Source organism: Cibotium barometz, chromosome 38, assembly GCF_041138505.1.
Source record: "Cibotium barometz isolate CiBa-2024 chromosome 38, ASM4113850v1, whole genome shotgun sequence".
NCBI classification, from domain to species: Eukaryota; Viridiplantae; Streptophyta; class Polypodiopsida; order Cyatheales; family Cibotiaceae; genus Cibotium; species Cibotium barometz.
The window spans coordinates 12,694,229-12,711,529 of record NC_141083.1 but is presented as its reverse complement, the minus strand read 5'-3'; the positions used below and the strand labels follow the sequence as shown (position 1 = coordinate 12,711,529).

General features: G+C 44.1%; 1 protein-coding gene across 1 annotated transcript in view; it reads left to right on the top strand.

The window, feature by feature from the left end:
* The first annotated feature begins 1,680 nt into the window (after nucleotides 1-1,680).
* Nucleotides 1,681-17,301, top strand: part of LOC147616361 (phosphatidylinositol-3-phosphatase myotubularin-1-like) — an 89,445-nt gene continuing 73,824 nt past the window's right edge. Inside the window, exons 1-2 of the mRNA XM_086777417.1 lie at nucleotides 1,681-2,133; nucleotides 2,407-2,475. Coding sequence (XP_086633543.1) covers nucleotides 2,083-2,133; nucleotides 2,407-2,475 — 120 coding nt within the window. The 5' untranslated portion in view covers nucleotides 1,681-2,082. The remainder of the gene's footprint in view (nucleotides 2,134-2,406; nucleotides 2,476-17,301) is intronic.

Below are 17,301 nucleotides of genomic sequence, written 5' to 3'. Positions count from 1 at the left end.
ATACTTTTTACATAAAAGCATGGGCTCAACTAAGTTCTCAATAAATACAATATCTTTACTCACCAAAATCCGCTTTGTGGTTGGATGGTAAAGTCTATACACTTTGCTTATATTCTACAAAAATACATTTTACGCCTTAGCATCCAACTTATTGCGTTGTTGCTCAGGCGCACAAGAGTATAAGCAAGGCAACCAAAAACACGCAAATGAGCCACAAAGGGCTTCCTTTCGTTCCAAGCTTCATAAAGAGGTAAAGTGTTTGCAAGGCCTTGGTGGGTTAGCACATAAGTGACACACATAACTACCTTTAACCAAAAAACATAAGGCAAATCCTAGCCTTTAACCATGCAACGTGTCATCTCCATGAGACATTTGTTCTTTCCCTCAGCCACACCATTTTACTGAGGCGTATAAGGTATTATGCATTGATGTTTTATGCCTCTTTCAACTATATATACATGAAATGCATTTGACATATACTGCCCCTCTTGATATGTATGAAGGGGAGAGGATTGTAGACTTCAAGGAAGCCATTTTGGATGGCAAAATGTGCTATCGTCACCACTTGCTGTGTCAAAGGATGCTTGTTTTTTTTAAATACGTTTTCAGCCTTGCTCGTTTGGTGTATACATAGACTCTATTATATCCTATCATTGTGGATAACGGTGAAGATCTTCCTTAGCACGAAGATACATTTCTGTGTGGGAGAGGATTGTAGCCTCCAAGAAGGAAGCCATTTTTGGTTGGAGAGATGAGAGATACATTTCTGTGTGGGAGAGGACTGTGGACTTCAAGGAGGCCATTTTGGTTGGAGAGCTTGGAAGTAGGAGCAATCTTATCATTGTGGATGATGATGAAGATCTTCCTCAGCATGACTATTATTCTGGGAGATACATTTATGTGTAGAAAAGGACCGCAGACTTCAAGGAAGCCATTTTGGATGGCGAAAGATTATGTGCCATTGTCACCACCTGATGTGTCATCAAAGGATGCTTGTTATCTATGGCTTATCATCACCACAACTATGTTTAGTGATGGACTTTCTCTTTTCACAACAGTTAGGTTTGTTCAAAGCAATGTGCATCGATAATATGCATTTCTCACCAACTTTCTCACTTAAAAAACTAAAGATTGTTATGCTAAAAAGTAAACTTCACAAAGAAATAAAAAATAAAAAATGTACCTGCTCAATATATATATGGAACCAAAATGTTTTTTTGCATTTCCATTAAATATATTATGTAAGATTTTCAAGAATAAAAGTGTTTTTTAAAGGTTTTATTTTACTATGTAATGATTAATGCTTGAAAAAGTCAATGAAATGATGACCCCCATATCCTCTCTATTCAAGGCAATAAAACGATGACCCCTATATCGTTTCTATTTGCATACATTCACCCATATGTTTTCTATTTACAATCCTATCTATTTAAGGAAATAAAATGATGATCGCTCATATCCTTTCTATTTGCATGCATTCACCCATATCCTTTCTATTTAAGGTCCACAATTCTCTATAAAAAGCCTCAAAGGGCTCACTCCACTAGTAGAGGGAAGGATAGAGAAAAAGGAGGGAGGGGTGGGGGGAGAGAGGAGTGTGAGAAACTCATCTTCTAAGGTTGTATTAATTAAATGCCACTAATAATTTGTGTAATATCAAATAATTTGTCTGAAAAAAATACCTCCTGAAATCAATGCCCGGATAAGTTTTATGCCCCCCCCCCCCCCCCCCCCCCCCCCAAAAAAAAACATAGGAACCTTAATCTCAAACGAAACATCTGTCGTGGCAGGGGGAAGGAGGGTTTAGGAGCGCAGGAAAATCAATAGCGGGACAGATTCGAACCTGCGCCCGCGATTGGAGCCGCAGAGCAGTGAAGCCTTCGCTTCGGAGTCTGCCAGTTAGGGTTTCGCCTTTCAGATCAGGGTTAAGGGTTCATTTCTGCCGAAGAAACGCTTCTATACACTTTTTCCCATCGCCGTGCAATAGAAAGCTTTTTTCTCTCTCTTTCTGCTGGTTGCAATGTTCGGATTCAGTTCGTCATTCAGTTATTAATAAGGCAGGGAAAACCTCTAATTTTAGCGATGGACGGATCAGAGACTTGGCTCGGTGGCTTAGACTGGACTTCTGTTGAGGTATGTGCTTAACTCCTCTTCTCCAACCATTGCAAGTGCTTTCCAATTAAGGTTAATCTAGACATTCAGGGCAAGTCCAGCACTCTTTAATCCTTTGTCGATGAAGCCTTTTTTTGCAAGAACTGGCAGGTGAATATCACCTATTTTTGCATTGTCACAATGAGATATTGAAAATCTTTTTGTTTATGTTGTGAGGGCCTGTTGTAGTGCACAATTTATTTGTTAGTTTCTGTCTTTTGCTTATCCAATGACTTTGTGAACCGTGCCTTGCAGCCAATGACCGGGTCTTTCTCGCATGGCATGGAAGATCTCCTTCTACCGGAGGAAGGCGTCATTGCCGAGGTATTCTAAGCTATTGATTGTAACACAAGCCACATATATATTCTATGTTTTGATTGCAAACAAATTAGTTGTCCCTTTAGCTCTCAAACTTCTAACCTCAAGTTGTAAGCACCTACCAATGAAGTTATATGTTGTTTAATGGGTGGTTACATTGGGTGTGTTTACTAGTCTAAAGCTTGTCAAGTATCAGCTATATGGGAGCGGAAAATGAGAACATTAGAAAAAGGATCGTCCTTTTAGTGTTCTAAGGAACACTAGGATTTGGCACCTAGCTCATTGCCCAATCATAGAGCCCTTCAAGCCCACCTAGTCTAGAGACATCCACAACAAGTCCCATACCACTAGGACACACCCCTCAAATGTCATTGCATGGAGTCGCCTCTTCAGGTCACGAGTCCAAGACTTGAATGATCAAACCCCATGAAAATTCTCTTGAAGTGTGCCAATTATGCGCTTATATAGTAATCAAGAGCCATAATTAAGCTAATTCTTCATTAACCACTAGACCTCCCTGTAAGATGCCTTATCTGAGTGCCCAGGTAAGTTAGACTTGCTAATGGTAAATGCGGAAGCTTGGAGTACAATTTGGGTACTTGGTTAGAAGAGTTAATTTAGCATTCCAAAAATCAGAATTTACACATGAGAGAATGAATAAGAGAGAGTGTTGCGTCCTGAACAGTCTAGCTTGCAGTAGGATTTGGGTACTTGGTTAGAAGAGTTAATTTAGCATTCGACAAATCAGAATTTACACATGAGAGAATGAATAAGAGAGAGTGTTACGTCCTAAACAACCTAGGGTTAGGGTAACCCGAGGTTATGGGCATGTGCTGACCCAAGATTGTTGGGGAAATTCAATGCCAAAAGGAGTATTTGTATAAGTGTGTGAACTAGGCCTTAAATAAAGCGGTTCTAGTGTGTGAACAACTACTAATTGTGTGCGGGTTCTTTGTGTGGGCAAAAGGACGAAAGGACCAGATGTACGAGAGATCAGAGCAAAACAACATAGCATGAAATGGGTGAGTGAGTGTATATATAATGGTGAGTGAAAATATGTGTAAGAGGCCCTCTGATGCGAGGTGGCTCCGAGTAGATGACCAGTGCAGAAGCAAAGACGATATCGAACTATGACGAAGGTTCGCATCGATGTAAGGCAAAGGCACTTTGTGGGGTGATCAGTGTCAAAAGGAGAGTTTGTATAAGTGTGAACTAGGCCTTAAATAAAGCGGTTCTAGTGTGTGAACAACCGCTAAGTGTGTGTGGGTTCTTTGTGTGAGGGCAAAAGGATAAAAGGACCAGATGTATGAGAGATTAGAGCAAAACAACATAGCATGAAATGGGTGAGTGAGTGTATATATAATGGTGAGTGAAAATATGTACAAGAGGCCCTCAGATGTGAGGTGACTCCGAGTAGAAGACCAATGTAGAAGCAAAGACGATGTTGGAGTTGAAGCACGGTTGATGACGAAGGCTCACATCGATGTGAGGCAAAGGCACTCTGAGGTGATCGGTGTCGAAGGCTCGTGTCGGTGTATGGAGAGACACTCCGAGGTGGTAGTGGGCAGCGGAAGGTGAAGTGATGATGATGCAAATTTTGGTGACAAGGATGCTGCAGTACCTAAATGGTGATGAAGAGCAGAGAGGGTGGTGCAATCTCTGGTGACAAGGGTGTTGCAATACCCGAGGGGTGGTGAGGAGCAGAGAGGGCTGCTGTCCCGAGTGGTGGTGGTGCAAGCTCTGGTAACAAGGGTGCTGCAATACCTGAGTGATGGAGAGGAGCAGAGAGGGCTGCCGTCGTGAGTGGGGTGAGATGGCGAGCAGAGAGTGGGCTGCTGTCCCAAGGTAAACTGTAGAAGAAAAACAATGATAAACTGTAGTAGAGAGTGGGTTGCTGTCCCAAGTGGTGTACTGATGATAAAATGCTGAGGTGCTGTACCGTGCAGCAAAGAGGGCTGCTGTCCCATGAACTAAAGATAAAAACGCTGAGGTGCTGTATGTAGCAGAGAGGGCTGCTGTCCCATGAGCTGAAGATAAAAATGCTGAGGTGCTGTTTGTAGTAGAGAGGGCTGCTGTCCAATGAGCTGAGATAAAAAGCTGGTGAGCTCTATATAGCAGAGAGGGCTGCTGTCCCATAAGCTGAGGTAAAACGCTGGTGTGTTGGAACTTGGAGCAGAGAGCCGATGATGAAGAAGAAGTAGTGCAGGCCCTGGCAGCAGCAACAACCAGCAGGTGTAGTACTAGATATGTCTATGAAGTGCTCAATGATGAGGCTAGGCAAAGCTTAAGCAAGCATAAGCTTGCTTCTAGGCTTTAAATCGTAGCAAAAATAGCAGCCAATATATAGTGAGTGGGGCTGCTGGTCGGCCAGACTAGGGGCTGTCGGCCAGCAGCAAGACCCACAAAATCCAAAATAAAACAAATAAAATCCAGAATAATCCCCTTTTTAGGGCTGGACAAGAACCGTTTTCACACACCCCGTCTTAGGCCAAAAAGGGGACCATGAGAGTAGATGAGCAAAAAAAGGATGCCAGGGTCCCAAACAAACACACTGGCAGAAGGAATGTATCCCCCTCTAAAAACAAAGTCTGATAAAGTCAGAGAGGGTGATCGTGAAGGCAAAAGTGGTGGAGGTGAGTCAATGTAGATGGGATGATCATCTCACAATGTGAGATCTTGAATGGGGCTCTCCTCTGAGTAAGAAGTCCCATTCCCTTTGTGGTCCAGATCAAAGATACGAGAATCAACTTCTGGTGAGAAAATTAGGTCCTCCGGGAGTGCGGGTAGACGAACCATGCTGTGTTCTCGAGGTCTTCAATCCCTTTGCTCACGATACCTTTGATACCATGTGAGGGCAAAAGGATGAAAGGACCAAATATACGAGAGATCAGAGCAAAACAACACAGCATGAAATGGGTGAGTGTGTATATATAATGGTGAGTGAAAATATGCCCTCAGCTGTGGGGTGACTCCGAGTAGAAGACCAATGCAGAAGCAAAGATGATGTCGGAGACGAAGGCTCACGTTGATGTGAGGCAAAGGCTCTCCGTGAGGTGATCGGTATCCAAGGCTCAGGTTGGTTTATGCATAGGCACTCCGAGGTGGTAGTGGGCAGCGGAAGGTGAAGTGATGATGATGCAAACTCTGGTGACAAGGGTGCAAGGTAGTTTCAAACGTATGAAACGGCACGAGTTTAGTACGTGGTATAGTGGTAACAACCACACACAAAAGCTTGATCCGAGCTTATGGCTTTGCCAAGGGCCGACAGTTCATAATCCTTTTTAACATGGGCAGTTCTGAGGACGCCATCTCTCCCCAGTTGGCTACCAACATGAGCTATACCTTAGTGCCCTATCATTTGGAGGTGGTCTCTGCACCCACATTTCCTAGAAGGCATAGCAATTTGCCTTTGAAGTTCAAAAGGCCTCATTTCATTGAGATTTCATTGTCGCTCCTCTTTTGGGATGTGACATGATCTTAGGAATCCAGTGGTTTCGTCAGTATGAACCTATTCCCAATTGGGGGCAGGACACCTTTATTATCTCTAAAGGATTTTCTGAGCCTACCATGATTCGGGGCGATAGGAGCATTCTTGGCATCCCTATGATTTCTCATCTCTAGGCCAATCAAGCTATCCGCAAGGGAGCAGAAGGAGCATTGATTTATGCTCAGACAGCTTCTATCTCATTGATAACCACTGTCTCATCATCTTCAGTCCCTCAGTTGGCAGATCTCCTTTCTCATTCAGACAATTTTAAGGATGATCTCCTACCCAGTATCCCACAGTTAGCAAAACCTCCTAGCAAGTTTCCCTCGGCTTTCCAAGACTTTCAAGGGCAAGCTAGAACAGCAGTCAGTTCTCAAACATTTGAAACATGTTCCTTATGGACACATTTTCACAGTCACCACGACCACCAAGCACTTAAGTGGCTCCCGATGATGCCAAGTGCCCAGTGGAATGCTCAGCACACTAGACAGGGTTAGCGCTTCTAACAGGTTGGAGGAATGATCAAGTACATCCCTGGTCAGCATAACCCAGCAGCAGATGTTCTTAGTAGAGAGACCAGCATCCAGACCAGTCAAGAGTCTACCATTCTCAACATCTCTGGAAAAGACTTAAAAAGCATAGAAGATCAGTATGTCGATTCCGCAAAGTTTGGTACTCAACCCAGTTTGGCCCTCAATATTGAGCCTGGCCATTATTCAGTTCACAGACATGCCAGTAAGTTTAGGCGAGATATCCACTTCAAGAAAGGGGATAGGGTCTATCAGTGTATCATGAAACATAGATTGAAACAAGTGGGCAAACATTGTCCCAAGCTTTCATTCCGTAGTTTTGGCCGTTTTCCAATAGTTAAGAAGTTAAGTGATGTCTCCATGAAGTTAAAGTTGCCTACCAGTTGGACAATGCATGATGTTTTTCATGTTTCTTGGCTAAAACCACATGTTGGTCCAGAAGTGTTTGATGTTTCAGATGAACAGCAGCCAGAGTGGTAGACGAAGCAGAAGTTATTGAGCCCAAGTATATCCTTCTTCATCGTTGGAAGCATGATTCCGGTCGACAGATATGTCAGTTCTATACGAAATTCCGAGATCGAGGTACCCACGAAGCCGTATGGCTAGATGAGGAGTTCTTCTAGGAGTACCCCGAGTTGTTGGCGGACTACTTGGAAGCCATGAACTTGCCGCCAAGCTAAGCAAGAGGGAATGTCACATGTGCGCCTGTCATCTGCAAGGACCGCTGAGCTACTGAAAATCTAATGGACTGCTGCGTTGATGTACAAGTTCTGCTGTACGGCTGATTGAAGCAAAACGCAGGTTCTCAAGGCTGGAGAAGCAAACGCAGAAGCTCCAAGGGCTGGATGAGACTATGGCTGCAGGTGGGGATGCTCCTGGAGCTGAGGATATGAGGATGCCTAGCTTCTGAAGACTGAATGATGAACTAAGCCCTATGCAAGTCTATTTATACTAGATAGGGGTTGGTCAAGTTGGCTGGTCATTTATTTAATAAAGTTTATATTTATAAATGACAATAAATGCTAAATAAATACCATAAATGGAAAAAATACCAGATAAATCCTAGTAAATTCCCTAAGGCTTCTAGGCTATTCTAAATGATGCACAGGCATATGAATGCATATTATGCAGGATGCAGAGTGCTTTTTGATGCAAGCCCTAAGGCTTCTACTGACTCTGCATGCATGAATGATTCTCTCCAAGTGGGTTAAGGGACTTGACTGACTGACTGACCCGCTAAGGCCGAGGAATGATCTACGTAGCTCGTGCCTGACTTGTCCTGGACTGTGAGGATATACAATGGGGTCACGGCGTACGACAAATATCATCCTACTAGGTTCTAATAATGTACAACTGTTGCACTGCTGATGATGAGCCAGTTTATCACTCTGCACTGCGTGCAGAGTGACTCTTCCCACGTTCCCAGTGGACCGTTAGTTGGACGGGAACAATTACGGCATCTGGAAGGTTATGATGGAGTCTGTGCTGGAGTCATATGACCTTGTTGATTTCATCGTTTATCGGGGTTCCTAGGCCGGAAGCAGAGGAAGGGGAGTTATTGTCAATGAAGAAGGACCGCGAGGCACAGGCACAGATGTGGGATCGTGACAACGCTAGGGTCCCGAAAGAGATATAGGTTAGGATCTGCAACCGATCTCTAAAATCCAGTCCGAACAAAGAAGGAATCAATCTTCTGATTCCAAGCCCTGGGAGCTTGCTTAAGACCATACAAGGCCTTACGTAACCTGTAAACCATCCCTTCTGATCCTGGAACAACAAAGCTTGGAGACTGCTCAACATACACCTCCTCCTACAGGTCACCATTAAGGAATGTAGATTTTACATCCATTTGATACACGGGCCACCTTTGAGAAGAAGCAAGGGCAAGAACGGTCCAAATCGTGGACATCCATGCTGTCAGTGCAAAGGTATCCTCGTAGTCGATGCCTGGCCGCTGAGCATAACCTTTAGCCACAAGTCTGGCTTTGTGTTTGTCCACCGACCCATCTGACGCCTCGGTACCAACTCCCATGTGTTGTTCTTCTTGATGGCATCAAGTTTCACCTGCATGGCTTTCCTCCAAGTATCCTGTGAGAGGGCTTCCTTGATGGAAGTGGGCTCCTTGTCCCGCATAATATGAGACATCAGAGCATAGTGGCTTTCCTCCAAGTATCCCGTGAGAGGGCTTCCTTGACGGAAGTGGGCTCCTTGTCCCGCATAATACGAGACATCAGAGCATAGTTTAGTTGAAGAAGCTCCGCTGTATTACTTAGCCTTATTGTCACCATTTTGGGCATTCCAGAATTCATGTTTGTGGAAGAGCTTTGGATGCCCAAAAGATCAAGAATGTACAAGCTTTGGGAATGGGGAATTATCCAGTATAAAGAACCAAGTGTTCGTAATATGATCTAGGCACCCCAGATGGTTTCTTGGACATAGAAATGGGCTTTGGAGCACAAGTGTCAAGTATGTATATGGTGAACTCTTAGGATTTGCGAGAGATCAAGCAATGAAACAGGTTTCTACATGGTGCTTGCATGTATTTCTCATGTGGTGGAACACACAGATCATCTCCTAAATTTTAGGGAAAGTTGCTATTTTTAGCAATCTCTGATGGAATTTCCGTTCGCGTCATTACCTCTGGAATTCGACAGAGATTGAGTATTGCCAAAGCACCATTGTGAAATAAGCTATTATCTGGGATATTTTTAGAGCTGAACATTGTGGAATTTTTGGCATTTAAATTTGGGACATGTGGCAGATAAGAGGATAAAAGTGAGACAAGTGTCCTCACACTTGTCAATTCAGCTCTACACATGGCATTGTAGCATTTTCTTGCTTATTTGAATATGAGAGAGTTATCTCTTGGGTGAGTTTCAGCTTCAAGAAAGTTTTTGGAGGCTGAAAACTTTGATTTTTTATCATTTCTCTTCATATCTAAGCCCACCATAGCCATATCCAGCTTGGGGAAGATGATTTTTCACTACTCTACACCATCTTGCACACCCCGGATGACTGTTTTTCAGAAAAACAGTCCTAAAGCTTGTTGAAATTTTTGGTTTTATGCAATATACAGGCTGTTTTTCAGGTTTTGGCACTCATGGATGCGACACACAAGCTGTTATGCTGGTTTATGCGCTCATGGATGAACCATATGGGCTGGTTTACAGGTTTTGGCGCTCATGTGTCGGTGGAGGAAGACTGACGGACAGATCTATGGCTTTCTCCTCTTGAATTGTCAGGATTCGGTTCTTTGACACTTCATCTATGCTCCTGATGATGCTTCTACTTTCTGTGTGTGGCAGTTGCTTTGTGACTTGTATGGTGATGCCAATGATTAGTAGATGCTTTCTGCTTCTGGGTGCTCTGCAGCCAGTTATCTTATGGATACTTCTTTTGGAGATGTTCCTGCAGTGAAGGATAGTGGGACAGTTTTGCTCATTGCATCTAAGGAGTTTGTTTCTCCTGTTGCCGTGCCTTCGGTTTCTATGCATACTTCTCCTTGCCAGGATGATATATTTGGTAATGTTTTTGAGGAAGATAGTGGGCTGTCTTTGCTCACAGCTTCTGAGGGGGGTTTTTCTCCTATTGCTTCGCCTCCGATTCTTTCTTCGTCAACCAGTGACCAGGATGTGTTGCTGGTCCCTTTGCCTTCTATGGAGGAGCTTGCTTCTACGCTGTGTGATGCTATTGAGGAGGCTACTACTACTTTAGTTACCACTACAATGGATGTTCCTCTTTCTCTTACTCTGTGTGAGGTTCTGGATTGTGGTCAGGTGTGTCCATGACCGTGACGGTGCCTTGGGCACAGTGGTACTTCCAGGGATTGAAGGATTGGAATTTGGATTTGGTTGGGCGTGTGTAGTCCCAACATCAGTTTTCAGAGGGGGCAGTTGAGTTCTTACATTTGGTGATGCCGACCTTCGAGGAGGATGCTATTGTACATCATTTGGCTACTCTTGGTACAGAGTTGGAGCAGATGGACTCTTTCTTTTGAGGGTATTATCTTCTTGGAGCTACAGGCTTCTAGGGATTCCTGTGACATTGTGTTTACATTTGGGTTTGGCACCGATATTTGAAGCAGCACGACGCAACCTTCATGGTTGTTTTCTTCTAGAAGAGCAGTGTACCTTGCAGCTTGTTCTGTTGCTATTGTAGCTGAGTTGCTGTGGAGATTGCTTGTGGAGCTTTCCTTGTACTTGTTATTGCTGCTTTCTTTTGTCTTTGACAGAGGACGACTTCTTCAGCTTCTCGGAGTATGTTCAGCATCTGGTGCTGAGAGGGGGTGTTAGCACATTCATTCCCAGTTTTTGCCCATTTCTAGTGTCCTTTTGGTCCCTTTTGCATGGCCCTTGCTTGTGGGTTGGCCATCCCTTTTTTATGTATTTTTCTGGTATTTTTCCCAGTCTTTTTGGCATTTTCTCACTCGGCCAATCCAGTAGCTCCAGTCGGCCAGTTTTGCAGCTCCAGTCGGCTAGCTCACCTCAACTGTAAATAGGAGGTGCTGGACAAGAAGCCCAATACATGAACTAGTGTCATCATCGCAGAGAGCCAATAGCAATACATGAATCTCATGACCCCCGGGTCAAATGGAAAAGATCAAGGACTCGTATGGATGATGAGGCTAGTTGAGTATCTATCCTCTAGGATCAAATGGACAAGATACGAGTATCGCCCCGATTCCCGAAGATGAGGTAGTCCATACATCCATGACCGCATGGACGAAATGTAAATGCAAGTCATGTAGACTCCAAAGCAATGGCTCTCAAATTACCTGGATCGAATAGAAAATGTAGAAAGCCCATGTTGGTGACGCGACTAGCCAATTCTTGTGGGACGAAGGGATAGCCACAATGTAGATCATCCAACCATGAAACAAATATGTGACCTCTTGGATCAAAAGGAAAGCCACAACGATACTCATCCCATACACTATGGTTACTACAAATACCCGGATCAAAAGGAAAACATGACGGTGCATCCGACAATCCAGAACATAAATCCAACACCACATTGGTAAGAGGAACTCCATCATCCACGGTCATTGCACCGAATCCTCCTATCTCATAGAAATCCTGACTAATAGCCACACCATGCCATGGTGTACCATGGCGTGCCACATAATCATATATCATGCATCTTAAGTGACATAAGATGCATGTGAAAGTGAATGCCCCATTCCCATAGATCGTAGAATCATATCGGCCTCCACAAAATGTGAAGGCACATGCCTCATAAGTAGCATCTCCATGAACATAGGTGTCATCCTCAAGATCGACATGTTTGCTACCAATGCATACTTCATCGTCAACATGTATAGCATGTGTAAAATCCATGTGATAGCCATGATCAATAGGAGTAGATAATGTCACCTCAATACTAACATCATCTCCATGAACAACATGTGTACCACCCATATATGCATGATGATCAACACATGCATAGACAATCTTGTCATGAGAAAGTCCTCTCTCATATGCATCAAGATCCACATCCTTCAAGTTCCCATAGTCAAATAATAAACCATCATATGTTGTCCAATCGGGACTCGAGAATGGATCAGAGCATAGTCATCACATGTATCACCAATACATGAGTCATTATCCCTTGTGTCAACAACAATTGCATGCACATTTAAAACATTCTCAATGATCATGTCTTGATGATCTTGTGGTATCATATCATAAGTTGAAAATGTATCAATCAAGTGATCCAAGCATTTCCATTTTCAACTTGTGTATTCCCATTGGCCACGGACACATTGGTGATGACTTGTCGAGAAAGAACCAGCATCAAGGTATCCTTATTTACTTGTTGTCCACAAATTATAGCAAGTGTCTCATCGACTTTAACACCCACAATGTGTGCATAAAGACCCACATAGTCATACTCTATGCAATGACCAAATGTGATAGTGAATCCACTCAAAGCAAGAGGGAAGCCAAGTGTTGGCACCAACAATTCACATACATTACCCCTCTTTATCTTGGCTTCACTTGTAGAGATTTTAGCATCAATCATTGTGCATTGCCTCCCTCCAATTACTCCCTTTGAAGAAAAAAGCGTTTGACTATGTGTCTCATTGCTAGGCAAGGTTGAAGTATAGTGTTAATCCTTCCATTTTTTGCACAACTCCACTTGAGTGGCATTAAAGGACCTCATTAGACTACTAAATGATTCACCATAAGTGTTTTGACTTGTTGCAAGAGCACCATCGCCTTTTGCTTGTATTACGTCAAACCCATTGCCTCTTACTTACATTAAAGATAAACCTTGGATTGGTGTACTTGACACATTTGTACCAATTTGATACATAGGCATATCAAACTCATTTGTCCCACCTTGTTGCATAGGCATCCTCAATGCACTTGTCCCCTCTTGATGCATCAATGGTGGAAGCGAATTCTTCTTCTTAAGAAGAGAACCACAACTTAGATCATCTTGTTGCAAATTAGCTTGAAGGCTATGTATTTCATTTGCATATGAAGTATTAATAAGAGATCCATAAGCTTGCGGTTTGATTATCATAGCTTGAGACCTTTGTCTCCTTCTATCAAAGAAGTCTTGCCTAGAGGATATCCAAGTGGTCAATTCTGATAGAATGTGCAGCGGAAGAAGGGAAAGTGGAAACACATGAGAGAGAGAGAGAGAGAGAGAGAGAGAGAGAGAGAGAGAGGAAACACAGGTGAGAACCTGCTCTCAATATCATCACCAAAAGGAATACATGTCCCGAGCAAGAGGGGAGAACCTCGTAAGTGAGGGACTGCAGCTAGACAAGCTAGGCAAGCAATGAAATATGAGGGAGGCATGTTGGCTATATATACCTCTACATGAAGGCAGCCGACTGGTGATAAATATCTCCACGACTGGGAAAAATACCCAGGTTCATAAATGGGGAATAAATATGGGTAAAATACATGTGAGGGGTGACCAGTCCCTGAGACTAACATGGTCAGTCCTAGAGGCTAAAATAGGACACCAAATATGAAGCCAGCAAGTAGGGGATGACATCTAACACCCCCTCTCAGCATCGGATGCTGAGCAAACTCCAAGAAGCCAGAGACGCCATCCCCGATCAAAGATGAAAGACTGCAGAAACAGGTACCAAGAAAGCTCCACAAGCAATCTCCTCAACAACTCAGCTACAAAAGCAACAGAACAAGCTGCCAGGTACACCGCTCCTCTAGAAGAAAACAAACATGTAGGTTGCGACGTGCTGCTCCAAATAATGGTTCCAAACCCAAGTGTAAGAACACTCCCCGAAGTCGAATGTCATGTATCCAGCCTGGAGAAGGTATGAAAAACCTCATAACCAACCAAGATCAGATCCTGTAGATAATAAATCCTGGGAGAAGCAAACTGCTCCTCACTGGAACCCTCAAAAGAAATAGAGTCAATTTGCTTCAACTTTGTACCAAGAGTAGCCAAATGTTGTATAAAAGCATCCTCTGAAAAGGTCGGCATCGCAAGATGGAAAGACTCTGTAGAAAAGATGGGGTCCATCTGCTCGAACTCCATCACATGAGTTGTCCAATGCTATACATAAGTACACGCCACTGAGGTGGGCATCGCAAGATGAAAGGACTCCACATCCCCCTCTGACAAAAGATATTGTCGGGTTGATATAAGTCCAACCTGATTCTGATCCAAATCCAAAAAACTCTGGAAGTACCACTGTGTCCCAGGCACGGTTAGCAACCACAGATCCAAAGCATCCCACCGGGTCCAAAAAAAACATCCTCCAAAACAACAAGCCAGCAGAACTTGCAGGGGGAGGGGCATCCTCAGAAGCATCACAAAGAGAGGCAGAGGTAGACTCCTCACAATGAGGAAGGGAAGCAGGAATATAAACTGCTGTGGCAACAAAGTCCTCAAAAGCATCGCAGATAGCAGAAGACTATTCTAGAAGTAGAACCAGATCCCAAGAATCAGCAACAGATAAAAGATCCATGTGAAAGGATCACACCGCAAAAGGGCAGAACACCCTCCTTGTTCTGCAAATACTGCAAAGAACACAAGCTCGGACAAAATAAACTCTGCTCAGGATCTCTGAAAAGATCACTGCTCTCCTCCAAATAACTGTAAACTCCTGGCAAAGAAGAAAGTCTCCATAGATACAACACAGCTCCCGAAATTGATCCTCAAGTGAAGTAGCTAGAGAAAGGCCCCCTCTGAGTGTAGAAAACTCCTGTGGGAAGCAAAACGCAGCCAAAACACTGCTATCCAACAAAAAAAAAAACTCCACCGCCAAGAGAAGGCAAGGAACATGTAGAAACTGGGAGGCGAAGAACAAAACACAGGTAGAGATGCTCCAAAATCAGTAAAACGCTGACTGAAATCTGAAATTCAGAATCCTCCTCAAGTACCAAACTGCCTCCAAAGCCACAATCCAAACAAGAAACCCCCTCTGCAAGTGATCTGTTTCCACTGGAGAAGAAAACACAGCCAAACAAGGGCTACAAACCTGAAAATTCAGGCCAACCAGTGTCCACACCTCCTATGAGGAAAAACTCTGAAGAGAAGATACCTTCGGGTCCAACAGATGAAGCCCAAGTGAAGGTAGAGCTACCAGCAAAATTGGTTCAGAAAAACGCAGCAACCATGGCTGGAAATCTAAAAACGCAGAGGTATAAAGGGCTGAATATGGAAACGCTGAAGCCTCAAATCAAGAATTGCGGTAGAGAACAATCAGGGGGTGGGAGGGATGGCACAAGATAACCAGAAGGGACAGACAAAAGGGAGCCTAGAGAGCTCCAAGATCAGGGCTGGGAAATCAAGCCCAAACAGGCAAGAAACGCAGCCTGTTTGGGACAGCTATGTTGCTGTCCAGTCCTGAAAAAAAAACACCTGAGAACCCTTGGAAGGTGCCACCAAGAAGGACAGGTATGCTGTCCAGAAAAAACACCCTTGTCTGGCTGCCAAGAAGCTGCAAACTGGCGCCTTGAAGAGAGGAAATTGCAGCCCACTAAATGGTTATCAATCAGCCCTTGAAGAAACGCAAGCTTCAACGCATGAACACAAAAACGCAGATCTGTCCATGGGCGGAAAAACGCAGATATGAAGAGGTAAGAGGAGGGAGCATCCAACATTGAAAATCACCGGCGCTCTGATACCATGATAGAATGTGCGAAAGTGGAAACACAGGAGAGAGAGTGAGAGAGAGAGAGAGATGGAGAGGAAACACAGGTGAGAACCTGCTCTCAATATCATCACCACAATATCATCACCAAAAGGAATACATGTCCCGAGCAAGAGGGGAGAACCTTGTAAGTGAGGGATTGCAGCTAGACAAGCTAGGCAAGCAATGAAATATGAGGGAGGCATGTCGGCTATATATACCTCTACATGAAGGCAGCCGATTGGTGATAAATATCTCCACGACTGGGAAAATTACCCAGGACCATAAATGGGGAATAAATATGGGTAAAATACATGTGAGGGGTGACCAGCCCCTCAGACTAACATGGTCAGTCCTAGAGGCTAAAATAGGACACCAAATAGGAAGCCAGCAAGTAGGGGATGATATCTAACAATTTCTCCTCCACTATTAGGCATCGACAATGCATGGTTTCTTGCTTGCATTGCATCAAAACTCCTATAGTTCTCTTTGTCGAATCCCCAAGGATCTCCTCGTAGAGCACTACTGAAACACGACTCGAAACCTACAAAACAAAACCATAAAATGTGAAGGGGGTGCAGGCCTAACTCACCACCCAACCATGACAGCCATGGGCAAAACCCACAAGACTTGGTTGTCCCCACCGAGCCACGAAGTGAGCTAAACTAGCAAGACGCACCGACCAATCTCTACCCTGTGACGTCCCATACCGCCATGGAGCTACCCTCACGGGCCTCAAGACTGCTGCCGGTCTCGGCTGCATGAAGCAGGTGCACATCTGTACTAGATCCAGGCTCCTGACTGTAGAGCTCTCGCAAAGACTTGCAAAACTCTATGACTAACTGACTGACCTTGGCCACCCTTTTATAGGCTCTTGGCCGGTCACCGGGCGTCCACACTTGGGTGCTTGCCCGTCAGTCTATCCCTAGCGTAGCTCGTCAATCAGCTTGCCTAGCTCCAAGCTTCCACAAGCCTCGAAACTAGTCTTGTGTGTGTGTTGCACATGGTAGATACACTTTGTGCACATGACATACTCCTCTTTTCTGAAAGGTGTTTTCGTTGGAAAACATTCTGATTCCGGAAAAGGCTTCTATATGGTTTTGATGAATAGTTTATGGTTTTGGTCTTGTGTATTGGAGGCTCCTAGTAGTATGGGATGCTAGAATTCTCGCCTACACAAGGATCTCATATGGTGAGTATTCTAGTGGTGTGGGATGCTAGAATATGTCATATATGCGGTTACGAAACTATGAATTATTTATCAATATCATGAATTGGCTGATTCTAGTCTATGAGCTGTTTTGAAACCAACATGGCAGGTATTCTGCGCTCCTATGGTTGGTCAAAGATATGCAGGGCTGTCTTGGACAATAGAGTGCCAGTTGAGCTTCCTTGGTTTGTGTGAACATGTGCTTATTTTGGCGACTTTGCAAAGAAGGATTTCTCACATCGATCATGCCATGGCACATTCATTTTGCATGTATGTGGATGGATCCCCGAAAGGTCTTCGGTGTGAGCCCACTGACATGTCAACAAGAGTTTATCTCTTTTGCAGTGGATGGATCCCCAAGAAGGGCTCTGGTGTGAGCCCACTGACATGATAGGGCATGTGTGGCTTGTGAAACTTGACATGACAGAACATGTATGATTTCTGAGGCTTGACATGACAGGGTATGTGTGGCTTCTGAGGCTTGACA